The following is a 27473-nucleotide window of genomic DNA, read 5'->3' on the forward strand; positions in this document are numbered from 1 at the left end:
CACATTGACATAAGTTTACAGTTGGACCAACAGCAAAGTGAGAGCTGCATTATCAATGCTTTCCACATTGCAACTATATGGGAAATCATTTACAGCTAATAAAAGTCTTGTCAGTGAACTGAGGACTATGACTCAATCAAACAAGGAGGCAAAATTGCACTGGCTGCAGTCTAATCGGGATCTAGGTGGCCTTTTGGAACCACCCCAACGCTGACTGTCCTAAAACTCTCTATCTTATTGCTATTTCCTTTCTTTTGTTTTTTCTCAGGAGTCTAGCCAGTGGACAACAGTGTTATTGCCGAACGTTGACCTCAGCTTGTTTTTGCCGCTTTGGGGTAAGGCCGCGAGGACATGACCTTCGAGTCAATTCTGATTGGCTAGCGATGAACACACCTCCGTAACGAGTGCATGTCAAGGTCATGGCAGAAGCAGACCGTGTTCGGCTCTCCAAGAACAGCTGACGAAAATGGCGACCCGAAGGGCTCTGTCGGCCTGTTGCCTTCACCATATATGTCACAGACATCTACAGAGATCCACGGAAATCCCATCACAGGTTATATCTCGGAATTTCCACGCCGAGGTACGTAATTCCTTTCACATTCCATGTCACCCATTTTTTTCTTCTTCGTCTTGTTTTTGTTTTTTGTTTTTCGCTCTCCTCCCCGTAGTGGAGTCCCTTTGGATATGAAATGTTTGTTACCGCCCTTGATGTGTGCCACTCATGGTTTTGAGTGAGTTCAGTGGTGCCAGGGGTGTGACATGGGATTCAGGGTCACTTTCAAGCTCAGGACACAGCTGAGTGGAACACTAATGGGAGGGAGGGAGCGAACGAGAATGTGAGAGGGGGAGAGAATAGATCCTATTGGCAAAAATGATGATCGAGGAAAGATAACTCCCATTTTTTTTTCTTTTTTTTTTTTTTTCCTTCGATTTGCAACTTTTTTTCTTTGCTCGGCTAGCAAAGACAGGTACCACACAAAAAAAGTGATGGATCGAGTCATTAACATAATAGGCCATAGGCAGCAGTAGAAAAGTATTTAGATTAATTCTCTAATCACATAAGAAACAACACAAGAACATTCCAAGTCAGCAGATGTCAGACAGAGCAATACAAACAGTCATTCTTTGTTAGCACAGTAAAAGACTGGAACCACCTGGAAGAAAATATAGTAAGAGCACCAACTCCTGAGATCTTCAAAAAAAAACCCATTAACATCCCAACAGTGAACCTGCTAAGCTGTGCACACACCCCACCCGTCACGATAATGCCATAATCTTGGCGACAGCGATGTACCCAACAGATACAGAAGTGTTACCTTTCAGAGCCCTGATTGAAGAACGTAACACTCAGTCATTACCTCTATGCCATCAAGTAAAACGATTAGGCCTGTTGATATGGTAAATTTAATCTGCAGTTTCACTCTGATCCTTTCATTTCCTAAAGGGAAACATGAGGGTTGAGGTTGAATATTATCTTAGTACTTAAACTGTAAACCTATCAGTGTATCTGTGTCTGTCTTTGGAAACTGATGTGAAAACCTTTTATTTTTTTCTGTAACTCTTTTTTAAATATATCTGGGTGGTGGTGATGGATTTTAATGCCTGACCCGGTCGACTGATTTCACTTTATGGGTATAATGATCAGTCTGTATCAGTGAATGCCTCAGTATATCTGTCCATGTATTCTGTGTACATCTTCATTCCACCCAATCTTGTGTGGAAATTTCATATCAATATGAGTATTGTGTGCATGATACTCATTTATCTTTGTATGTATGTTCATGTGCATATAGGATGATTGGTGTGTGTGTGTGTGTGTGTGGTTGTGTGTGTCTGTGTGTGTGTGTCTGTGTCTGTGTGTGTTGTGGAGAAAGTTGCTGGTTATAATTATTGGTGACAAATCTGTTGACTACAGTAAGGTTGATGATGAACATACATTTTTAGCAGAAGTAGAATGGTTATTGCTAACAGCTGTTACCCCGACATTAGCATGTCAAGACTTCTGGGAATAAAGAGATAGCAGATCAATTGATTGTTCAATATTCACTACAAACAATAAATGAAACAGAATTAATAGTATTAATGCAGTGGAGTTGGCAGTAATCTTTCTTTTTTTCTTTTCTAATTGTCATATATGTATATATAAATAATTATTATGTATATATATATATATATAGAGAGAGAGAGAGAGAGAGAGAGAGAGAGAGAGATTAATATATCAGTTTAGAAAGAAAACATTGCTGAGATCAAGGGACAAAGCATTTACTGATTTAGAACAGATCAGTCTGCATGCAGCACAAACTTTATCAGTGCTTATTTGTTTCAGTTGTTACCAAATGGCCGCTTTGGATTTCTGTTTGACATTGATGGTGTCATTGTGCGTGGGAAGAAGTTGTTACCATCTGCAAAGGAAGCCTTTAAATTGTTGACTGATGAACATGGCAACTTTCAAGTTCCTGCCTTATTTGTGACAAATGCCGGTAATACTCTACGATGCAGCAAAGCTCGCCAGTTGTCACAATGGCTTGGTATAAATGTAAGTGTTCATGTCAGTCTTGTAAATGATTTGAGTGTGTGTGTGTGTGTGTGTGTGTGTGTGTGTGTGTGTGTGTGTGAGCTTGAGTGTGTCTGTTTCTGTGTGTGAATGCATGCACGTGAATGTGTTTATATGTGCATGAACGTGGTTGTTTGTGTCCTTACCTGTGTTTCTTTATTCAGCAATCAAAATCATCAGTTTGAACACACCAAATTTTAACACAGACTGTACAGTAAACATACACACACACACAAACACACACACACACACACACACACACACACACACACACATACATACATACATACATACATGCATAAAATTCATTATTCAAGGACCTTTTGCTAAGAACTATACTTTCACACAAATTATTAAAACCATGAGATTTCCCCACATGTATACAGGAAATGAACACTGTTCAGGTGGAGGAAGAACAGGTGGTGATGTCACACAGTCCCCTGAAGATGTTTCGCCAGTTCCACGACAAGCACGTGCTGATCAACGGGCAGGGCCCTGTGAAGGAGATCGCTCAGAACCTGGGCTTCACCAGGGTCACCACTGTGGAGGAGCTGTGCACCTCCTTTCCCCACCTGGATGTCATGGATCATAAGAGAAGAAAAGTAGCTGTAAGTCACTGTGGTTTTGGGGTGGTTGTTTTTGGTTTTTTGGGGGTTTTTTTGGTGGGGTGTGTAGGGGGTGGGGGGGTATTGTTGCTGTTGTTGTTTTCTGTTTAGTGTATGCATGCACTTGCATACATGTACATGCATGATCATATGCACATGTGTATGTACACATGTATTTATGTATGGCACACACACACACACACACGCATGCATAAGCATGCACTCGTGTACTTATACACACACACACACACTTTCCATATCCTCATTTTTTATTCTTATCTTCCTAGTCTTGAATTGTGTGTTGTCATTTTCTGATTGCACACGACACACACGCACACACACATGTACCCAGCCACACACACACACACATGAACAAGCACACATGTGCACACACACACACACACACACACACACACACACACACACACACACACACACACACACACACACACACACACACACACACACACACACACTCACTCACTCACTCACTCACACACAAACACTCACACACAACCTTTGGTTTTTGTTAGCCTAGCCTGAGCACGCATTTGGGAGCTTGAGTCTTAGCCCCATCCTCAGCAGGCATCAAGACACAAACAAGATGATTGGCTGTGGTACCTTGGAACTTACCTATCTGGCTAGATGACATGTTTCCTTGAAACCAAACACGAATGTTAAAATATGAACAAATGAACATTTTATTTGTTTGATTTTGAGGAATATCAGAGAAAGAATAGAAACTGTATGCCTACTTGTGGACAGAAGAAAAAAATATACAAAAAAGGGAATTTCCCCGTTGGTGTCGAACATCACTGTGCGAACAGTTAGGAAGCATGGTAAATACACACCTAGCTTACACTTATTTATTACTCTCTCTCTCTCTCTCTCGATACAGATATATATAAATGGGGAGTGTAGCTGGATTTTAGTTCTGTTCTTTTTCTTTGTTTTTGTTTTTTCTTTTTCTCTCTTTTATCAAATTCTAAATACAGTTGTTTGTTTCTTTTTTCAGCCTTGTGCCTTTGAAGAATATTTTCCACCCATTGAAGGTAACCTCTTGCTTATTGTTTGTGACTTTGCACCATGTCAAATGTTAATGATTTGAATACATACAGTATACACACATATTCATGCACACACATAGGCGCGCACGCGCACACACACACACACACACACACACACACACATGTCTAGATATATAGATATATATATTTATATGATATATAGATAGATAGATAGATATATAGATCTCTATATGTGTGCATTCACATTTACCCAGAACCTGATGCTCATGTATTTAGGGGATGAAAAAAAGTATGTTGATAATATAACAACAATGGAAAACTCATAGTTCATGTGGATAAAAAAAGAAGTGTTTTAAGTCATTTACTAACGAAATATGTTGAGAAACATTTTTTTTTTTTTTTTTTTTTTTTTTTTTTAAGAAATAAAAAATGCATGCAAGAATTAAACTTTGCCACAGTTGGATGACTTTTCTCAACCTTTTTTCTTTTTCTTTTTTTGGGGGGGTAACTCAGTGCTGCATGCACATTGAATGTATTTGATGAACCATACAGCCTGGATAATGTGGCTCTCCAAATTACAGTCTGTGGTTCATTAATTAAAAGTAAAAAAGGGGGGTTGGAACTTGGAGTATGAAATAATGCATCTTATTGACTCACTTGTGTAAACAAAGTGAGTCTATGTTTTAACCTACATCCAATTTTCATCGAACTTGGTATTGTGACTGGCCATGGTGACAGCATGATCCCTGTTGAAATAAAATTTCAGTAGTCATGGTCACAACACAGCACATTATGATGACAATAGGGATAGCCTGAAGGTACTAGAGAGATAAGGTCTTGCACAAAGCTTCATCTCAAGGCAAATTTGGGAGAAAAACGAAGAAATATGACATTACTTTTTTTTTTCTTTTTCTTTTTTTTAACCAATTTTATTCAAACTTGGTACAGTGATTGGTCATGGGCAAAAGATATATATATGATTGCAAAAGTTATCGTTAGAATGTGGGGGTTTTTTTTAATGTGGGGGTGTGAGCTGGTGAAGTTCTGACAGTTCTTCTGGCATTCCATAGTAAAGTCCTGTACTTGAATCTATCACTTTGTTGCGCGTAGTATTATGCCCCCTGGTTTCTTGCCATCAAACTCTGAAGCTCTGTGTATTATACCCCTGGTTTCTTGCCATCAAACTCTGAAGCTTGTGTATTATGTCCCCTGGTTTCTTGCCATCAGACTATGAAGCTCTGTTTATTGTGCCCCCTGGTTTCTTGCCATCAAACTATGAAGCTCTGTTTATTGTGCCCCCTGGTTTCTTACCATCAAACTATGAAGCTCTGTTTATTGTGCCCCCTGGTTTCTTGCCATCAGACTATGAAGCTCTGTTTATTGTGCCCCCTGGTTTCTTGCCATCAAACTATGAAGCTCTGTTTATTGTGCCCCCTGGTTTCTTGCCATCAAACTATGAAGCTGTTTATTATGCCCTCTGGTTTCTTGCCATCAAACTCTGAAGCTCTGTTTATTATGCCCTCTGGTTTCTTGCCATCAAACTCTGAAGCTCTATTTATTATGCCCCCTGGTTTCTTGCCATCAAACTATGAAGCTCTGTGTATTGTGCCCCCTGTTTCGTGCTATTTAACTCTGAAGCTCTATGTATTATGCCCCCTGTTTCTTGCCATTTAACTCTGAAGTTCTGTGTATTATGCCCCTTTTTTCTTGCCACCAAACTCTGAAGCTCTGTGTATTATGCCCCCTGTTTCTTGCCACCAAAATCTGAAGCTCTGTGTGTTATGCCTCCTGGTTTCTTGCCACCAAAATCTGAAGCTCTGTGTGTTATGCCCCCTGTTTCTTGCCACCAAAATCTGAAGCTCTGTGTGTTATGCCTCCCGGTTTCTTGCCACCAAAATCTGAAGCTCTGTATTATGCCTCCTGGTTCCTTGCTACCAAAAAATCTGAAGCTCTTGATGTTTATGTGTCATGCAGCTTTGGTGCTGTTCGGCGAGCCGGTAAGGTGGGAGATGCCCCTGCAGATTCTGCTGGACGTGCTGATGTCCAACGGTCGCCCCAGCAACCCCCCGCCCAACCTCCCCTACCCCCACCTGCCAGTGCTGGCCTGCAACATGGACCTTCTGTGGATGGCGGAGGCGCCAACGCCAAGGTGGGTTACCCTCATGCGACCCTTTTTGTGTTCGTTTTTTCGTTTCTTTCTTTCTTTCTTTCTTTGGAGTTCTGTTTGTATTTGCTTCAATATGTTTCTGATGTGCTTGCCTGTTGCGTGTGTATGTCTACATCTTTGTGTGGAGTGGGTGTGGGTGTTATTCGTGTGTTTTCAGTATGCATACGCCATTGTATTTTTCATTGTAAATGCCCAGGGCTGTTGTATCATTAGACTGGGCGTACCAAATGTCCTTTAGTTATTATTATATGTGTTCTTTTGTATGTGTTGGAGTTGAGAATAAATCTAAAGCACTCGGAGAGCAGTAAATATTTTCAGAAGAGAGTTAAATGCTTTTAATTTCAGTGTTGTAGATTGACAGTTAGGAGAATATAGTTTGAGCCCCATAAGAGGTGAGGGATATGTTGTTGTTGTTGTTTTTCTTTTCCCATGGCTGGCTCCAACCCAAGAGTTGAGTGTGTCATGGGCTCAGATGGGAACTTGGGATCACACAAGATCAGAGACATAGAAAATTATGTGCATGTCTCGAAATGTTATTGTTCGATCAGGTATGAAATCATAACTTTGTGTGTGTGTGTGTGTGTGTGTGTGTGTTTGTTCAATTCAGATTTGGCCATGGTTGTTTTCTACATGCATTGGAAGGGTTGTACCAGGTATGTATCTTTCTGATGGATTATATTGTTGTTGTTGTTCTTGTTGTTTTTGTGTGTGTACGTGCATGCATGTGTGTGTGCATGTGTGTGTGTGTTATTGATGTTGTTTATTCATTTGTGTGTCAGTTTGTGGATCAATCATTCTTCAAGTGAATTTTATGGAACTGTATTTGTATGACTAAAAGATACCAGACCTTTTGTATCAATATGCTTTTTTGTTGTTGTTGTTTATTTTGTTTCTTGTTGTTTTGTTTTGTTTTGTTTTGTTTAGGGGGAGGGTGTATTTGTTATCCTGCTTCATATGTGCTTTTCTTTTTTAAAGCCATACACAGACATAAGACATGAACATGCACACACAACCACCCTCTCAGAAGTAAATGAACTGAGAACTGATCATCAGCAAAATGTTGATGTTGTTGGCATCATGTTGGTGCCTGTATTATATTTTGTTCATGTCTAAATTCTTCTAATGATTTTTATTGAATATTGTATCATATATGTCATCAGTTTTTAATGTATTGTACATATATATATATATATATATATATTTTTTTTTTTTTTTTTTTTTTTTTTTTTTTGTTCAACAGAAAATCACAGGTCGAGAGCTGAAGTACACAGCCTTGACTGGCAAACCCAGTGAAATCACTTACCACCATGCTGACTATTTGCTGCACCAGCAAGGCAGACAACTGGGTGTTGAGGGCATTCATACCATTTACTGTATAGGGTCAGTACATTTTATTTGTTCATTCATTGCTGAATAAGTTTGAATGTGTCCTGATGCTATCCAGACTTAAGTTTGAATGTGTCTTGATGCTATCCAGACTTAAGTTTGAATGTGTCTTGATGCTATCCAGACTTAAGTTTGAATGTGTCTTGATGCTATCCAGACTTGCGCAGCGCTCGCGGGCCAGTTCACTCGTCACGCATACTCCTGCATGGCAAACAGTTCCTGCTGACACACACGTTTTGCCGCTTTTTTTTTTTTTATATAGTACATAGCCAGTAACTAATAGCTTTTTTTTTCTTTTTTTTTTTTTTTGCTGCTGCCCCATCATCTGCACCATTTCAGTGGCATTACTCCCACGCCGCTCATTTAGATTCCCCCATACACGACCACACCCAGGTTCGTCCGTCAGCATTATATTTGCATTCAATGGAAAAAACAAACCTTTCATAACTGTTCAGGATATGTTTGAATTACCTTTTCAAGCGCTGAATTTAGAGAGACATAAGTTGCCACCCCTTACCTTGACTGACATTTTCCTGGAATACCAGACAAGCACAGCAGGAAAACACACTGGCTGGTTTCTTTGTTCTAATCTAGGGCTGCTAATGTGACCGAGTACCATGTCACAGCATCCAAATGAAGGTCTGCTGTTTAATTCACTGACTCATCCTCAAAGCTAATCACAGACCTTAGTTCCCCCAGTCCATGTACTGGAAAGTGTAGGAAGTTTTTTTGTTTCCGTGCCTGTCCAGACTGGCAGTGATTTAGACGCTTATCTGCCAGTAGTGTCCATGAGGGTCTGGGCTCAGTTCCTGCCCTCACCCTTTCTCCCAAGATTGACTGGAAAATCAAACCGAGCATTTAGTCATTTGGATGAGAATAAACCGAGCTCCCTTGTGCAGAATGCATTCCCATGGCAAGGAAAGTGTTGTCCTCTGGCAAAACACTGCCACAAACAACAACTTCTTCTTCTTCTTCTGCGTTCGTGGGCTGCAACTCCCACGTTCACTCGTATATACGCGAGTGGGCTTTTTATGTGTATGACCGTTTTTACCCCGCCATGTTGGCAGCCATACTCCGCTTTCGGGGGTGTGCATGCTGGGTATGTTCTTGTTTCCATAACCCACCGAACGCTGACATGGATTACAGGATCTTTAACATGCGTATTTGATCTTATGCTTGCGTATACACACGAAGGGGGTTCAGGCACTGGCAGGTCTGCACATATGTTGACCTGGGAGATCGTAAAAATCTCCACCCTTTACCCACCAGGCGCCATCACCGTGATTCGAACCCGGGACCCTCAGATCGAAAGTCCAATGTTTTAACCATTCGGCTATGGCGCCCGTCAACAAACAACAACATCCACTCTGATAGGAACATAAATATACGTGCATTCACTCAGGGCCTGACCAGCGTGTTGAGTCATGCTGCTGGTCAGGCATCCGCCTGGCCAGTGTGGTGGATTGTATATATGGATTTGTCGGAACGCAGTGACACCTCCCTGAGAAACCAAAAACTGAAACTGAATCAATCTTTGTGGACAGAGACAACCCAGAGACGGACATCTACGGGGGCAACCTGTACAACCAGTACCTGAGGAAACGCGCCCTCCACAGACTGCAGCACCAGACCGGTGCCAGAGGCGTCTCCTCCACCAGCCTGAAGAAGAAGCTACGCCTAGCGCAGAGCGATGGGGAGTACATCGACGATGACGATGACGATGATGCAGTCGTCAGCGAGGAGCAAGGTGATATGGGGAACAGGCGGCGGGTGCCGGTGATCGAGTCTCCGGTGGACGATGACGAGGAGGAAGAGGTGGCAGGTGGGAGAGAGGCAGGAGAGGGGGGTGTTGTGCCGATGGTGGGGGAGGTGGCCCGACAGGCGGTGGCGTCAGGAGAAGAGGAGGGCGGTGGTGGAGGTGGCAGCGGGGCCCGGCAGCTGTACACACAGGTGTGCGAGTCGATCCTGGTGTGCACGGGGGTGTTCAGCGAGGACATGGACCTCTTCTCCCTGCAGGGCCAGCGGGCCTCGAACCACAACCACCGGGACTTTGTCATCAACCCAGACCTCAAGAAGCCCACCCACATGGCCACCAACGTCCTGGACGCTGTGAAGCTGGTTCTGCAGAAGGAGGGCGCCTCCAGTATACAGAGCTCCAAGACCTAGCTTAGCATGGCGTGGCTTGGCTTGGCATTTGTTGTTGAAGCTAGCTGCTTTGTCGTGTGTATGGGGGTGGGGTGGAGGGGTTTTGGGGAGTGGAAGGTATGTGTTGGGTTGCAGGGGGTCAGAGGGGGGGGGGGGGGGGTATGGTTGTGTTGCAATATTTTTGTGTGATTTTTTTTTTTTTTTTTTGTTTTTGTTATAATCCCATCCCCATGATGTTTGATTCAGAGACATTGCTGTGTTGATTATTTTGTTTGTTCTGCTCTGTGTGTGTGTGTGCGCGCATGTGTGTGTATACTGAATGGGATTTAGTAAGTGATTTTGTGAACATTCATTGTGGAACAGAGACCTTGAATGTTATTACATGTGCTTGTAGTTTATTTTAGGGTTTTTTTTTGTTTTTGTTTTTTTTGTTTTGTTTTTTTAGGACAGACTCAGAAAACTGGATAGTATTGTTTGTGCATGTGAACAGTGTATGCAAAGGAAAAAACAAACAAACACTAACCAAGCATAATAGATGGAGTGTTGGAACAGTATCATGAAAACTTAAGAAAAAGGGAAAAAAAAAGAAAGAAAGGAAGGAAGCGTTCTGTTACATAGAGCATTTGAACTTATATGAGAAGGATATGATTATTCCTACTTTTTGACAGATCATTTCAAATTTTAAAGTCTTATGTGTGTGTTACTGAATAATGTTATTTTGCCATTGTAAATAGTCTTTTTTTGTCTCTTTTTTTAATGCTGGTATTTGGAAATACATGAATTATGAAGATAAATGACAACACAAAAACACCAGATAAACGTAGAGAGGGGTTGGAGGAGGAGGGGGGTGGGAGGAGAGAATAGGGGTGGTTGGTCGGTGGTGGGAGGGAAAAGGTGCACGCGGAAAAGTTGGAGAGGAAAGAAAAATGAGAGAAATTTCAAAAACCGTGGTTCAAGAAGCGCGAGTCCATACCTTTGAACCTTCTCAGCTTCACTGTGCAGATCTTAGCATGACTGATACCATCCGTCCCGCATGTATGACTGACAGGCCACGTGGTTGAGGTGTTGGGACATTCAGTCTGAGGGTTCAGTGTTCAAATCCCAGTCGCAACGCCTTCTGAGTTAAGGATGGAGATTTTTTTTTTTTTTTTCTGTCAAATTCTCCAAAGTCAACAGATGTGCAGACCTGCTAGTGTCTGAACCTGCTTTTTGTTTATGTATGCATGCAGAAGATAGAATATGCATGTTAAAGATTCCGAAATCCATGTCAGTGTTCCGTGGTTTATGGAAACATGTGCATGCCCAGCAAGCACATCCCCTAAACAGATTAAGTCTACAGAAAATGGAGTACAGTTGCCTACATGGCATGGTAAAAACTGTCACACAGGTAAAAAAAACAACAAAAAAACACCCTTACATATAAATTATAAGTGAACGTGGAAATTGCAGCCCAAGAAGGCAGAGGGGAACCCCACTTGTAAACTTATGTACTTTGGACAACATTTTGGACAACATTCTCTCTCTCTCTCTCTCTCTCTCTCTCTCTCTCTCTCTCTGAAGACTTAAGATCTAAGTATTTACAGAATATTGTCAAATTCGAAATTCATAATCTGACATTTGTGAGAGTTCCAGAAGAGAGTATTTTTGTTTTTGCGAAGTTTCTTTTGAATGCCTTTAAGCTTAGATCCCAGATTCTTGAATGCAGTCCAAAATCTACAAATGTGAAGCAGCGTATTAAAGAAAGAAACCAGTTAATCTAGATATCATGGAAATAATTGTCTCCATGTCTTATTTGCTAATTACTCATGTATGGATTTGGGGGATTCTTTCCTTTTATATATATTTTTTTTTCTTATGTAAATAATAATATATCTGTCTACTGTGAACCCCCATTGAAAGGGGCTGTGGCTTATTCAATAAACTAGTGTCAGTGTCACTCTCTCTCTCTCTCTCTCTCTCTCTCTCTCTCTCTCTCCTCTCTGTAATCAATCAATCAATCAATCAGTCAGTCAGTCAATAACACTTTATTAAAACCCGCACAGAAATTAACTATATACACAAACACTTTTACTCATGTTTATATAATCACAGTTGTCCTCTCAGTTTCTTTATTTTTCAGATTTTTACTGGATCACAAGTTTTTATTGCCAAGATTTGCCCTGCTCTGACTGAACATGACTGATGACCACCTCATTGCGACCATGAGTATGACCTGAAAAACCTGATTCAGTTGGCTTTACACCTTTTGAATTAACTTTGCCTTCCTTGCCAGGTTTTCCAAAAAAAAATTAATTTGTTTTATTTGGCACCATTTGAAGAAACGTATAGATACTTTGTTAATTTATTCATTCTTTCTTACTTTTGTTTGTTTGTTTGTTTGTTTGTGTCTGTCTTTCTTCATTTAGATAGTTGTGTCTCTGTATTTTCAGTTGTAATTTCATCATGGTATTATTTGTCATTGTGGCGAAAATGATTGTTTTTAGAATGGTAATCTTCTTATAACCGGAGCTTTTGATAGTATATGTTGATAACTCTTTGTGTGTGTGTGTGTGTGTATGTGTGTATATATATCTATCTCTCTCTCTCTCTCTCTCTCTCTCTCTCTATATATATATATATATATATATATATATATATATATATATATATATATATATATATATATGTGTGTGTGTGTGTGTGTGTGTGTGTGTGTGTGTGTGTGTGTGTGTGTGCAACAGATGGCCATACAGAAACAGAGGGAGACTGTACGCACATGGTTAATTTAAAGCATGAACTATTTGTTTAAGCTTTTCAATGAGGTTTGGGGACTACAGGAAATGTCTTTGACCCATTCATGAGAATCTGACCAAACGGCTATTGCTGATACAAATCATCAGATAATGTGCTGTAAACAAACGCTCAAGAGTGAGATAATGGTGTGCATGAATGCAAACATGCACATATTAGTGGGTGTGTGGTGTGTGTGTTAATGTGGTGAGTGTGTGTGTCGGTTCATTGTGTGTGTGTGTGTGTGTGTGTGCTGTGTATATGCTTACGCAACTGTACATGCATGTGTCTGTAAAGAAGCACAATCATTTATTTCAGTAGTTGTTTTTTTTTTAAACGCTACAGTTTCTCAACTTGAACTTTTGGAGTGGTATCACACCGTGTTGATCTCAGCTCCACATATTGATGTGACGCAGAGTGAAGGCAGTGGTGGAGGGGCAGGCAGGTGCTGGGTGGTGGTGGGGAGGAAAGAGGGGCAGGGGCAGAGGTGACAGTGAATATGAAATTGTTGTTCATGCAGGGGAGCAAACCCAGGCCCCGAGACACTGGCTCTCTTTTCGCTAGAGCGTGTGGCGCAGTGGATAACAGTGTGTCCTTCCAGTATTTGTGTGCCCTGTCCAGATGGGACAGCCTGATCCAGTGTGATATATTCACACTGAAGGAAGGAAGAGAATTGTATGTGTGTGCGTGCGTGCGTTTGTGTGTGTGTGTGAGTGCATGTGTGTTTGTGACCGTTGCCCATGGAACTTTTTTTTTTTTCAGTGTTTCACATGAACTTCTTTACCTCCCTCATCCACCCACTTGCTCAAGTGTGCACATTTTTTTTCTTCTTTTTTTTTCTTTTTAAAGAAATGTTCTTTTGTGTTCTTTACCTCATACCCCCCAAAAAAGCAGCTCACAAAGGTTTATGTTCTAAGCTGAAACTATCACAGTTGCCTAACATTTGGTGGAGATAATGTGGTGGTTTTTTTAATTTTTTTTATTGTGTAGCTCATTGTGGTTTACGTGCATGTTTTGGGGAGATTTTTTGTGGGTATAGGGATCTGCCTGCACTTCTGGCGCTGAGAAAGTTTGAAGTCAGGGTTACCTGGATGCAGTAGGTGTGGTTGGAATTGAGAAGGAAAGAAATAGCAATGGATGTAACGTGGTGGAAGTGAATTAGGTCATTTTTTGAGAAGTGCGTGATGTGAAGTAGGTCATTTTTTGAGAAGTGCGTGATGTGAAGTACGTCATTTTTTGAGAAGTGCGTAATGTGCATGCATCACTTGCATTAGAGACGTAGACGTGCTGCAAGGAATTCACCTCCTGCTTGAAGCTCAGTCGTCTAGTCACTCCCACACCCTTTCTTTCTTTCTTTTCAAAGCAGTTGCGGCCTAATATGTATATATATGATGATATATGATTATATGGTTCAGTCTAGGCCCAACACTTGGCTTATATCACAGATTGACATAAGTTTACATTTGGGCCAACAGCAGAGTGAGAGCTGTATTATCAGTGGTTTCTCCAGTCAGTGGGAAACCATTTACAGCTTAGTCTTTTGTGAAGGACTATGACTGTCAAACTAGGAGGCAAAATTGCACTGGCTCTTAGTGCTGCAGCCTTGTGGGCTAGTTGGCCTTTGGGAACCATCCCAACGCAGACTGTCTTAAAACCCTCCTGGTCGAGAGAGTGGGGATGTACTTGGGCAAGACACTCTCCACCATAATCAAATTCTAGCCCAAATAGTTGGAATAGCAGTTGCCTCCTCTGCCATTCTGATGGTCATAGTCGGACACGACTGACTATCATATATATATATATATGATTATATGGTTCAGTCTGCACGCTCTTACACTTCCTTGAAATTCAAACTGAAACTTATCTCCTACTATGCATGTGTTCATAAGAGAGAGACAGACAGAGAGAAAAAAAATGATAATATTTTTTGTGTGCATGTGTGTGCACATGAATATGCCTATATGTGCATGCATTTATGCATAGATTGATATTTTGATTGGTGTATGGTGATCATTAGTTTGTTTATTTGTTTTTTGGTTGTTGTTTTTTGTTTGTTTTTCTAATGAAAATATTCACTCTCTTCCATCTCCCTCTTCCCGTTCTATCATTCTGAGCTGTTCCATTGTGCGTGGTGCATGTACTCTCTCTCTCTCTCTCTCTCTCTCTCTCTCTCTCTCTCTCTCCCTTTCCCTCTCTCTCCTCCTCTCTCCCTCTCTTTCTAACTCCTTCTCCTCTCTCCTCTCTCTCTTTCTCTCTCCCTCTCTCACTCTCTTTTGAATTGATACATGACAGCTGTGAACTGAAAATTTTTACATTTGCAGCTTTTGATAGGTCAAGAGATTTCATAATGGAATTTTAAATCATATTTTTAAAAAATTTTGCTTCTGTCTGTTTGTGTGTGTGTGTGTATGTGTGTGTGTGTGCTAACTTATCACACATACAATCAAGAGAACAAGAAATGATTATTGTAAGGGCTTATCATTGTAGTCGGAACAGAAGAAAGAAATCAAGCAGGCATACTGTTGACAGCATAGCCTTTAATGTTTTACTGGGTGTTTTTTTTTTTCAGTGTGAGTGTGTGTCTGTGATATTCTTTCACCGCATAAAGAAATGCAAAAGAAATTATACGCATTACTTTTAAGTGATCTTGAGATTTTGTGTTGATATGCTTGTGTCGTTGTTTTTATTCATTTATTTATTTATACCTCTAAGACTTGAATTTATGTGTGCTTCAATTAAATGATTGTATGTTTACCTGTGAGGTCAGGAGGTGTTTGGGTTCAACACAAAATCTCTCTCTCTCTCTCCCTCCCTCTCTCTGCGTCTCTCTCTCTCTCTCTGTGTCTCTCTCTCCCTCTCTCTGTCTCTCTCTCTGTCTCTCTCTCTCTATCTCTCTCTCTCTCTCTCTTACACACACACACACACACACACACACACACACATTCATACACACACATTCATGCACACACATTCATGCATACTCGTCCAATTTCACACACACACACACACACACACACACACACACACACACATTCATGCACACTCGTCCAGTTTACCACACACACACACACACACACACACATTCATGCACACTCGTCCAATTTCACACACACACACACACACACACACACACACACACACACACACACACAAATACTGCTGCTTTACAGTCATGCAATCACTCGTGATACATGTTTTTGTTTGAATTCCATGTAAGAATATTATGTTTCTGTATTGATTAACAAAATATAATGTTCTTCTCAATGTCTTCATCTCAGATCTGAGTCACACAGAGAGAGAGAGAGAGGGAGAAGTATTTGTTTGTTACAAAACTTGTGTGCACACTTTGCATCCTGCATGATATCAGAATCAGACAATACTAATCATTATTGTTAACATTGCACTTCATTGGTATTTATTTATTTATTAATAGATCTTGCTATAGTGCATATTATTGATGCTCTATGCACTTTACGCTACAACTACTACTACTACAAGAACTACTACTACTGCTACTGTGGTTCATATGTGATTATATATGCTGCATCTTTGTCAAATGATTTGATTGCAGTCCCACCCCCCTTTCTCCCTTCGCAAACCTTCTCTCCACTAAAAGAAGGTAAAGAGGAAATCTTGACTGCAGGACTTGAGACAGGTGAAAAAACGGTTCAGACTGACCTGTAGGCGGTGACTTGTCCTATGATGAGAGAGTTTCCCTACACCCCTCACTTCTCCTGATAGTCTTTATTTTACTGATTAAAGCCTCCAGTTTTCTTGATTCTTTTAAAAGAAAACAACAAGACTTTCTGCTGTGTTTCTGATTTTTGTATATGTCAGGTTTGTTGGGTTTTTGTGAGCGTTTTTTTTTTTTTTTTTTTAGCAGAAATAAATTTTTTTTTTTACCATGTTTTCTGATGTTTTTTTCTGTCATGTTCTCATGTGTGTGTGTGTGTGTGTTTTTGTTGTTTTTTTAAAATCTTTTTCTTATAGATATATTGTTCTCTTTATGAGTCAGAAATAGCACAGAATGGTGGGTTTACTTTGTTTTGCTGCTGTTTTTGCATGATGTTCAAGGTAAATTCTGCATTTAGCACTTTAATTTATTTATGATTTTCTCTGTGTGGGTGTGGGTGTGTGTGTGTGTGTATAATCATAAATGAATTTATTTTGGAAATATTTTAAGTTTGGCACGAACCTCTTTTATTTGTATATATATATATGCCTTGTTCATCACTGTTACTTACTAACTTGACATTTGAAAAACTGATGAAGAATGTGAAGCAAAATGAAAATGAAGAAGAGCGTTTAGTGTATACAATTTTAAGTGCAGTTTTTACAGAGCCATTACTCAGGATATGTGATGCAACAATTACTGATCAATCATGTATTGCACTGGTGAAAAATGACCTGCTTTGATTATCATGAGATATTGTTACAAGATACTCGTACATGTTTCTGAAGAACAGCAGTTGTTGTTGTTTTATAGAATCATTAAACTTTTATTGAAAAGAAATGAGCTTTACGTTCACAGTTGAAGGAATGGTAAACTGCTTGTAATGAAGTTCAAGAGAGAGAATATTGTTTTATACAATCATTTTTTTTTTTTTTTTCAAAAGAAATGAGTTGTACATCTGCAGTTGAAGGAATGGTAAACTGCTTTTAATGAAGTTCAATAAGAGGGAATATTGTTTTATAGAATCATTAAACTTTTGTTGAAAAGAAATGAGAAGTACGTTTACAGTTGAAGGAATGGTAAACTGCTTGTAATGAAGTTCAAGAAGGGAGAATATTGTTTTATAGAATCATTAAACGTTTGTTGAAAAGAAATGAGAAGTACGTTTACAGTTGAAGGAATGGTAAACTGCTTGTAATGAAGTTCAAGAAGGGAGAATATTGTTTTATAGAATCATTAAACGTTTGTTGAAAAGAAATGAGAAGTACGTTTACAGTTGAAGGAATGGTAAACTGCTTGTAATAAAGTTCAAGAGGAGGGAATATTGACCTCACTGGAGTGCAATGATGGTTGGAACCTGTTTTGTTAATCTTGTCTTTGTCATAATGTTTCGTTCTTTCTTCCGAAAAGCTCTCTTGTGGACGAGGAATTTTTACAGGGGGAGAGGGTGGCATTCTTGGTCTTAGGCAATATCGTCTTTTTTTTCTTTTTTTTTTCTTTTCATATGGATGCATTGCATGTGTGACTGGAACATGGGAGTACTAGAAGTATATAAACAAAATACAGGTTGTGCTTCCTGTGCCCCTCCCCCGTCCTGCCCCCCCTCAGCCCCCCCCCCCCACCCCCCCACCCCCCGCACCCCCTACACCCTCCTCCCACCTCTTGTTACCTTTGTGTTTTGTTATTCCCCCAGTTCCGAAGTGGGGATGGGGATGTTATGAATGGTATCCCCACTTCTAGAAAGCCTTGGATTTTTTTTTTAGGCACTCTTTATTATGTCTCATTGTTGTTGTTGTTGGGTTATTGTTTTTTGTTGTTGTTGCTGTTTAATTTTTGTTGTTGTTTTTTACACCTTGGATATATGAGATGCTTGTTGGCAATTTTGTTTTGTTTTGTGTGCCTGTCATGAAATACAGTTTTGTTTGTTATGTATAATCTTTTTCTTTTTTTTTAAGACCCTCTGATGAAACATTGACAGCTGGTCTGTGAGGTTTTATGTGCATGACTGTGACTGTTCTTGTGCCTAACTTTCTTTTCTTGGTGGTTTTGATCTTGTTTTTGTTTCCAGGTTCAACGAAACAGATGTTGACCATTTCTCAGCCATGATATGGCACCTGTGTGGGTGGTTAGTTGGGGATAAAATGCAACAAAACTGTTTTTGATTTATGATTTTTTTTTTTTTTTTAGTTTTCACTGTGTTCTCAGATTTGTTATTGAGTCTCGTTTTGTTTGTTTCTGATAGCTATGTCTTACTTGGTCTTGATGTGCACTTGATAATGATAACAAAACTTTAGTATATAAAAAAAAAAAAAAGATGATGCATTGACATGGATTTTAAGAGAGAATAAAAGGATGAATTGCTCAGTCTGACATGATACTTCACCTGGTCCTGCCTTCTGTGTTATTTTTGGTGTCACTGTGTATTGGCTTTGGCTTTGAGTGAATTTTAACGCACTGTGTGTGTGTGTGTGTGTGTGTGTGTGTGTGTGTGTGCGCGCGCGCGCAAACACACGTTTCAACGCACAGGTACGTGCTGCAACACATGTATATTGTATTGAATTGCATTGCTTTTTTTCCAAACATTTTTTATTCAGACAAAGGTTTACATACCAAATAAATATTTCACATTAGGAAGGCACAACAATATAGCGTTCCGAACATCAACTATTCCACATCAAGCATCACATCGGCAGAACAGCAAATATCAATTCAAACATTGATCTGTGTGATATTATAACACACAAATTACAATGAAATTGTAGTAATGACAGTAAACTATCTGTTCACACATTGCTTCCACTGGTACTGCTAAGCCCAATTCATATCAAAGTAATATAGGTTTAATTATACATAATACAAATCTTAATCTTGTACGATGTTTATGTATGGTGCCCATTTCTGCACAAATTTGTTATATCCATGGATATTCTAAAAACATACTTGTCAATTTCGTATGCCTTTTTAAGATCTTTTATGAACATTTGTATTGTTGGATTTGCTTTATTGATTCTACATTTGTATATACAAAATTTGGTTATCATTAAGATATGTAAGAAGCAACCATCAGTTTTTGTTTTATTGTCGCACCCAAAGAGCATCAACACACAGTTAAAATCAAGTCTATCACATGCATTGCTTTGCTTTTTGTCACAACAGATTCATGTGTGTGAAATTCCCACTGCTCTCACCGATGAGAGCATGTTGCCACAGTGCAGCGCCACCTTTTTTTTTCTTTTCTGCTCTGCAAGTGTATTTGTTTCACTTTCAAAGTGGATATTTCTGCATAAATTTCTTGTTGTCGTGGACTCTTTAACGTGCGCAAAGTGCACAACTGCACTCCGGACCTCAGCGTATTGTCTCTTCTGAATCACGAGCATCCAAACTGCCACTAGTAGATTGGGAAAAGATTTTGGCGAGTGTGGCATTCGATCTCGCTCAGATTCTCTCACTTCCTATAAATTGGCGGATGTGTTTTACCACTAGCTAAGCTACCATTCCCCTTCACGCACACATGTAACCGAAACAGTGTCAATCCAAATGACTTCCCATACACTCACTCCATTGCATCAACAGTGTGTCTGAAAAACAAAAAAAACAAACTGAGTCTGCATCTTGCCTACCACCCCGCCTCCATCGCTCCCCCCCCCCCCTCTCTCTCTCTCTCTCTCTCTCTCTCCCTCTTTCTCGCTTGTTCCTTTGTTCGTTATCTTTCTCTGTCTAAAAGCATTGAGTTCTATCTTTCTATCTTTCGGTCAGTCTACCTGTCTGTCTCTGTCTTGTTTTCTCACACACTCTCTCCTGTTTTTTTTTGTCACGCGACATTACATATTTGACCAAAAAAGCAAACAAACAAAAAAACGGAGGGTATTTTTCTCTGACGAGTGAGTAAGTGTGTGTGTGTGTGTGTGGGGGGGGGGTGTGTCAGGTAGATATGGTGGTGAGGAGGAGAGGGCAGATATCGGGAAAGATACTAATTTTATCATCTCAGAGAAACTTGGCCAGGTTAACATGGATAACGGTAGGAAAAACATAATACCTAACACACACACACACACACTCACACATACAGAGATGTATATATATATATATATATATATATATATATATATATTAAAGACATGACGAACGCACAAATATAAAAACAACGCATATGTCGTTAAAAGCATTGCATAGATTTCGTAAGGGAAAGCAGGCTGCATTTTTCAGGTAAGTATTGAAGTATTAATTAATTGATTGGTCCGAATTGAACCACATGTGTTTGCATCCACAGAAAACTAAATACATGTTGATTACAACTAGACAGAAGCGTCAAACTCTTGCATCAAATTCCTCTTCTTTCTATATAAATGGCAAAGTCATTGAAGAAGTCGACAGTCACAAGGTTCTTGGAGTTATTATTGAGAACAACTTGACTTGGTCTGATCACATATCCATGTTTTGTAAAAGTGTTTCCAGAAAAGTATATCAACTTTCTAAAATAAAACATTTTTTTTCAAATTTACATACTCGAAAAATATTTTTCCACGCCTACATTGAATTTTATATAAACTATGCCTCAACTGTCTGGGATTCAGCGACTGATAACATCCTAAAACCACTCCTAAGTATTCATAGGCGTGCTCTTAATTTAGTTATTCTAAAGCCTTCCTTTTTATGTTTCTGGTTACATAGAACTTGATATATTGCCAATGAAATTCTAACTTGAATATAGTAAAGCCATATGTTTGTTCAAAATATTACCAGGTTATGCCCCACCCTCTCTCATAAGTAATTTTCCAGTAAATAGTCACTGTCACACACAGGTTTTTGTGGAATACTATTTCATCTACACTTAATATAAACTCCAGTCTCAGTGTCTTCAAAAGACTATATCATAAACATCTAATATCAAAGCTAAGTTCTACGAATCCTTGAAATTGCTGAGACTGAAAAACAAATGATGTATTCTCAATATCCTTGTCAATGTGCCTATCTCCTTTCCTCCCTTCCTCCTTCCCTCACCCCGCGCCCCCCGCCCCCTCCCCCTCTCTCTCTCTCTCAGTTTTTCCTCTCTCTCCTTCTTCGTATCTCTTCCTTCCTTATCTTCTTCCTTCCCTCACTCCTTCACGCATATGCATACTATGTTTTTTGTGTGTGGAGAATTGTGTATTTTCTATGTCAATTATTTGTTCTTGTTGTTGCCATTCGATGTCCACCCCCACACCCCCACCGCCCCTGTGCAACGATCCATGACCTGTGATATTATTTTTGTGCGTATTTTGACATCCTTATGTGTCTGTGTCTGTGTACAAACATTTCCTCTTTTTCTGTCTGTCTGTCTGTCTCTGCCTCACTGCACAATCCTCTCTATCCTCTCTCCCTCCCTGTTTTTGTTGTTTTTTGTTTTTTTTTTGTTGTTTTTTTTGTCTCTGTCTCGGTGTCTGTCTCTGGCTCTCTCGGTTCTCTCAACGCGCTCTGTCACACACACACACACACACACACACACACACACACACACACACACACACACACACACACACACCTCTCATCAGTCTCTATCCCTTTCCCTGTCTCCCCGTCTCTGTCACAGTCTGTCTCCCTCGCTCTTTCCATGCGATTTTTTCTGTTTGTCTCTACTTCTCTCCCAGACCTCTGCCATACCTATAACATACATACGCCTACAACTGCAACATCACACCAACATCATATCACGTCCCTTGATGGAGTCTCCCGTCGGTCCGACGGATGAGTAGGCAGGCAGGCTTATCTGTCGGTGTGTGTCCTCATATGGGAGAAGAGGCCCATTCTGGATGCGCAGCACTTCCCACAGGTGTTGCAAGGGAAAACGTCTCCAGAAGTTGAGCCCTGCTTCCTTCCCTCACGCTTCTCCTTAATGGCCAGCGTTCTCTTGTTTTCAAACGTCTTTATGCCACTAGAGCACAGCATCCTCCAGCGAGAGCGGTCAAGGGCATCAGTTTCCCAGGAAGCGATGTATATGTCACAGGCTTTGAGGTTTGTCTTCAAGGTGTCCTTGAAACGCTTGCAGGGTCTTCCAAGTTCACGGTGGCCTTCCTTCAGCTGGCCATACAGTAGCATCTTCGGGATCCTGCTGTCTGTCATGCGGACAGCGTGTCCTGTCCAGCGTAGCAGGCATCTCTGATGGAACTGCTCAAGTTGTTGAATGTGACGACGATACGTCGTCCATGTTTCACAGCACTACAACAAGGTGGTCAGCACAACAGCTTTGTCACATCCCTTGATCTCACACTAACACCCCCTCAACCGGCCAACCCCCCCCCCCCACCCCCCCCCCCACACACACACACACACCCCTCCTCCCCTCTCCCACATCAGTGGTCCCAGCACGGACCGACCTCGATACACACACACGTCAAAGGGTAACGGGTTCACACCCACATACGTACAGCGTGGAAAATGGTTTGACTGAAAAGGCCAAACGGGGACATACAAATTTGACTTGAAAGACACCCGCAAACTCAGCGCCTCTGCAAGCTGAGGTGGGCCCTTTGGGACCAAATGTTAGGGAGGGAAGAATGGGGTCAGGAGGGGCGTGGGGGTGGGTTAGAGAGAAATACCGAAAGACAACGAGGCTATGGAACTTCAGAAGCGAGGCCACAAGACACTCAGGGGCCAGTCACTTCAGTTTGTTCAGATGAAACTGCTTTTATATTATCTTCCGAGTGGAATTACACCTGCTATCATCTGACTGGAAAAAAATATTCGCCCGTATGACACATATAATTATTCCTGTCAAGAAGGTCTTGGGACGAACCTGAACAAGAGAAAATGAAATGAATAGAATCAAATATTTGATAAATAAATATACAAAGAAAGAAGAAAGAAAGCATTCAGCGCAATACAGTCCTCTTTTAATCAGCGAACTCTTGACTTGATTTGTATTTGGAGGTATTTTCCGTCAGTTCACTGAGTGATTTGACCCAGGGGTAAACTGAAGGTGTTGTAATGGGTGAATAAAGTACAAGATCAGCACTCTATGTTATAGATGTGTTCACAAATCTGCCCCTTCCTATCTCTGCGGCTGCCTTCACCTCTACACTCCATCTCGCTCACTACGATTGGCTTCGGATCCACTCTGTTTACGCATACCCAGATTCAAACACTCGACTGTTGGCCGCCGTTCTTTCTCTGTCTCTGGACCTTGCAATTGGAATTAACTTCCTCTTTCGCTTCGTCAAGTCTCCACAAGTCCGGCCTTAAAACCTACCTCTTCCCAAAATAGCCTCCCTTCCCTGCCTCTTCCTTGTCTTCAGTTTCTCCAGTTTTAGAGTTATGCATGCGTGTGAATGACTGATGCGAAAGGGCTTTGATTTGTCTCTGCACAAGGTTCAGTGCTATATAAATACCATTATTATTATTAGACGACCAGAGCTGTATTGTTCGCCAGGCATCACACGTTTTTTCTCTATGTCTTTTGTACATGTTTGTTGTTATTGTTGTTAGCAGACGGGTTATTTTCAGCGTTCACGAGTTTATATTATATATCCGCATCATACTGTTTACAAAAGAGAAATTAACAGTAGGTAAATTTATGTTTTTTTCAGCATGATTCAATACGAAGGACCAAGAAATAAGGTGGAAATACAACATGCTTCATAGTCACGTTTAAAATGTTTTGATTCGTACGTGCGAGCGAGTATTTATGATGTACGTACGCACACACACACACACATATACACAAACACGCGCGCGCGAACGCACTCATGCACACACGCGAACCGCGGATTCAGTGTAGGAAAATAAATCTCATGCCACACTGACACATATCACACATACATTATACATACATACATACATACATACATACATATATATATATATATAGATAGATAGATAGATAGATAGATAGATAGATAAAGAGAGAGACAGACAGACAGAAAGACAGAGCAACAACAAAATCACCCCATGCAACACACTGCAATTCTTACAATAGGGACTCCCATTCGTGTTACAGAAGCAATAAACATCCGCTGTGACTCATCACACACACACACACACACACACACACACACACACACACACACACACACACAGAGAGAGAGAGAGAGAGAGAGAGAGAGAGAGAGAGAGGCATACACTTTGTTAGAAAAATCAGCATGGGGTCGATTTCATAACCGATGGAAGGAAAAGTTTTATAATATAAAGGGACATTATTCCCCGAGAATATTATCAAAGAAAAGATACCGAATCCATCAGCATGCTGTACAAGATTAATAACCTCTACTTTCTTCCGTATAAAACTTGATGCGCTGAAGACAAAGTATACTAAAAATGTTACATGTATCTGTGGTAAGCAGTTGAGCTTGCATCATTGTTTGTTTCAATGTCAGCAATTACGTACCTTCTTACCCAAGTATTTCAAAGAAAACAACTACTCTGCAGACGATTTTTCGTAAGTCATTTCTGACGAGGTTCTTATGGTCGAACTTTCACAGGCATTAGTTCATAGCCCTATTTCTACATTCCTTTCATGTTCTTCAGAATTGTGTTTATGGTTTCTGATTATTATTATTATCATTATTGAATTGTTACTGTTAAATGTTACTGCATGTTAAGTATGCATTTTTTGGTAGATTTCTACCTTTTCTGTTTTCCTCTTCCCTCCCCCTCCCCCCGACCCCAATTCCCTGTTTTTTGTTGTTGTTTTTTTGGGGGGTTTCTTTGTTTTTTTGTTTTTTGTTGTTTCTTTTTTTTTTTTTTTGTTGTTTTTTTGTTTTTTTAATCGTCTAATATCACTGATAGTGAAAAGACGCTAAACTAAAGAACAACACACACACACACACACACACAATAACAATACGAAAGGGAAGGGGGGGGGAGAAAAAAAAAACAAGTCAGAGGAAAACTCTGCTCTTCCACCCGTTCACATATCTTTGTGAAGAGTTCACACTATCACACACAGGGTTGACAGTTATTGATGCCGTATTTTATTATGCAACCCCAGTTCCATTGACCTTAGTCACGCGCAAAACGACTGTACCAGTGTGGCACTGACACCTACTGTGGGTGGGTTCCCAAAGAATTCCTGGTCGACCCTTTTATGACTCACTTGTGTAAACAAAGTGAGTATGTTTTAACCCGGTGTTCGGTTATCTGTGTGTGTGTGTGTGTGTGTCCCTGTGTCTGTGTGTCCGTGGTAAACTTTAACATTGACATTTTCTCTGCAAATACTTTGTCAGTTGACACCAAATTAGGCATAAAAATAGGAAAAATTCAGTTCTTTCCAGTCATCTTGTTTAAAACAATATTGAACCTCTGGGATGGGCACAAATAAATATAAAAAGAAGCCTAATTATATGCAAACTGCATTTACTGTTATATTTATATTTTTTTGTATTCTCTAAACTTGGCACTTTGATCTGATATTCTGACCCAACAACAAGAGCAGTCATTATTATCATTTTTTGTTCAAACAAGAACTTCTTTTGCTAAGCATGGAATTTTTATTTATTTTGCAAACGTTTTGGTGCAGATAGTGAAAAAGGGAAATTACTCTGTAATTAATGCTAGGGGACGTAATTTATCACAAGTGAGTCTTGAAGGCCTTGCCTCTCTTGTTTTTGATAAATCAGACAATTGCCTTTGGCTGCGGGATATAGCTCATCGAATCCATCTGTCGAAAGTTATTGGAGCTCTCGAAACAAAATGCCTTCGGGGGTATGCTGAGCCGTGTATGAAGTGTTTTTCTCTCACTTCCCAGCTACGGACTGCACACACACGCACGCACGTTTGCACACACACACACACACACGCACGCACGCACGCACACACACACACACACACACACACACACACACACACACCTCTCTCTCTCTCTCTCTCTCTCTCTCTCTCTCTTTGTATATGTCAGTTTCTTCTGTCTGTCTCTGTCTGTCTCTCTTTCTCTCTCACCCACTCACTCTCGGTCACTCTGTGTCACTCTGTGCATGCATGTTACCTCCTGCAAGTGACTGAGAATACCAGCAACAAAGCAATAGGCGTAAGATCGAAAACCCGTTTTCAACGAGTTGTATGAATCTTAATAAGTCAGACAGAAAACCGCAAACAGTTTGTTCACAACCGCCACGCACACTCTTGCTTGACAACATTTCGAGTTTTTGCCCTCAAGCAGTACAGTGTAGAACATTACTGAACGCACCCATAGACCAAAATTAATGTAAAATGCTGCTCGCCGGTACACCGGCAGACAAAATCCTTAACCCTCCCCCCACCCCCACCCCCAATTCGTGGACATGAGGATGTGAGCCTAACAGATGATGATCCAACTTGGAAATGGACACTGAGTCAGTAAAGTGTTACCGGTCCTTAATGCGAGATTGATCAAAATGTGTGGACAAATATGACAATACTGACGAATTGAATTCATAGCTGTTACATACACACACACACACACACACACACACACACACACACACACACACACACACACACACAATTCGTGTATGCAATGTTTCTCGTCAGTGTATGTAGTCCATCAGCCACTTGAAGGAGGTAATATGCATGCACACAGTGAGAGAGCATGTTTTGTTTTTCTTCTCAAGGCCTGACTAAGTGCGTTGGGTTACGCTGCTGGTCAGGCATCTGCTTGGCAGATGTGGTGTAGCGTATATGGATTTGTCCGAACGCAGTGACGCCTCCTTGAGCTACTGAAACTGAAACTGAAACATACTCACAATATGCGAAACTGATCAAACGGACAGAAAAAGAATATCATAATACTGTGGAACTGGCTTTAGAGCTGGATGTAGCACAGTTGATCATAATATACTAACACTATTTGCAACAGAGCAGAAACAATTCCGTCCCCCTTTTTATCTAAATGTTGCATAGGATTTGTAGACATCAAAAAGGCCCTTGGATCGTTTAACGGAAATAGCACAAGAGAACAATTTTATGCGTGGGGAACTTAACCAGTTACTGAAAGGAATATAATACAGTACAGTTGAGTTCTGTACGTAAGAAATGTTCGTAAACAGTTTGTTTTCATTGCCCACCAAGGTGTAAAACAAGGGTGTTCGCTGAGACCACTGTGTTTTGTTTCTAAAACAAAATAATTCTAATTAAAAAAAAAGAAAAAAAGAAAGCTTGCTGAACTTTCTTCTTATCGCAAATATAGTGTCTGTAATGG

General features: G+C 40.4%; 1 protein-coding gene across 1 annotated transcript; it reads left to right on the forward strand.

The window, feature by feature from the left end:
* Positions 1-453: 453 nt before the first annotated feature.
* On the forward strand, positions 454-9906 carry LOC143285243 (haloacid dehalogenase-like hydrolase domain-containing 5). Its single transcript, XM_076592502.1, has 8 exons — positions 454-580; positions 2327-2536; positions 2959-3162; positions 4175-4211; positions 6162-6336; positions 6962-7007; positions 7595-7734; positions 9285-9906. Exons 1-8 carry the CDS (start codon positions 467-469, stop codon positions 9904-9906), a joined length of 1548 nt encoding a protein of 515 aa, XP_076448617.1. The 5' UTR covers positions 454-466.
* Positions 9907-27473: the final 17567 nt, after the last annotated feature.

This window comes from Babylonia areolata, chromosome 8, assembly GCF_041734735.1.
Source record: "Babylonia areolata isolate BAREFJ2019XMU chromosome 8, ASM4173473v1, whole genome shotgun sequence".
NCBI classification, from domain to species: Eukaryota; Metazoa; Mollusca; class Gastropoda; order Neogastropoda; family Buccinidae; genus Babylonia; species Babylonia areolata.

Excerpts from the sequence above, each read along its gene's own strand:
- LOC143285243 (XM_076592502.1), top strand. The coding sequence starts at position 467 with ATGGCGACCCGAAGGGCTCTGTCGGCCTGTTGCCTTCACCATATATGT. Across the intron at positions 2,537-2,958 it reads CACAATGGCTTGGTATAAAT|GTGGAGGAAGAACAGGTGGT; the intron begins GTAAGTGTTCAT and ends AACACTGTTCAG. Across the intron at positions 4,212-6,161 it reads ATATTTTCCACCCATTGAAG|CTTTGGTGCTGTTCGGCGAG; the intron begins GTAACCTCTTGC and ends TGTGTCATGCAG.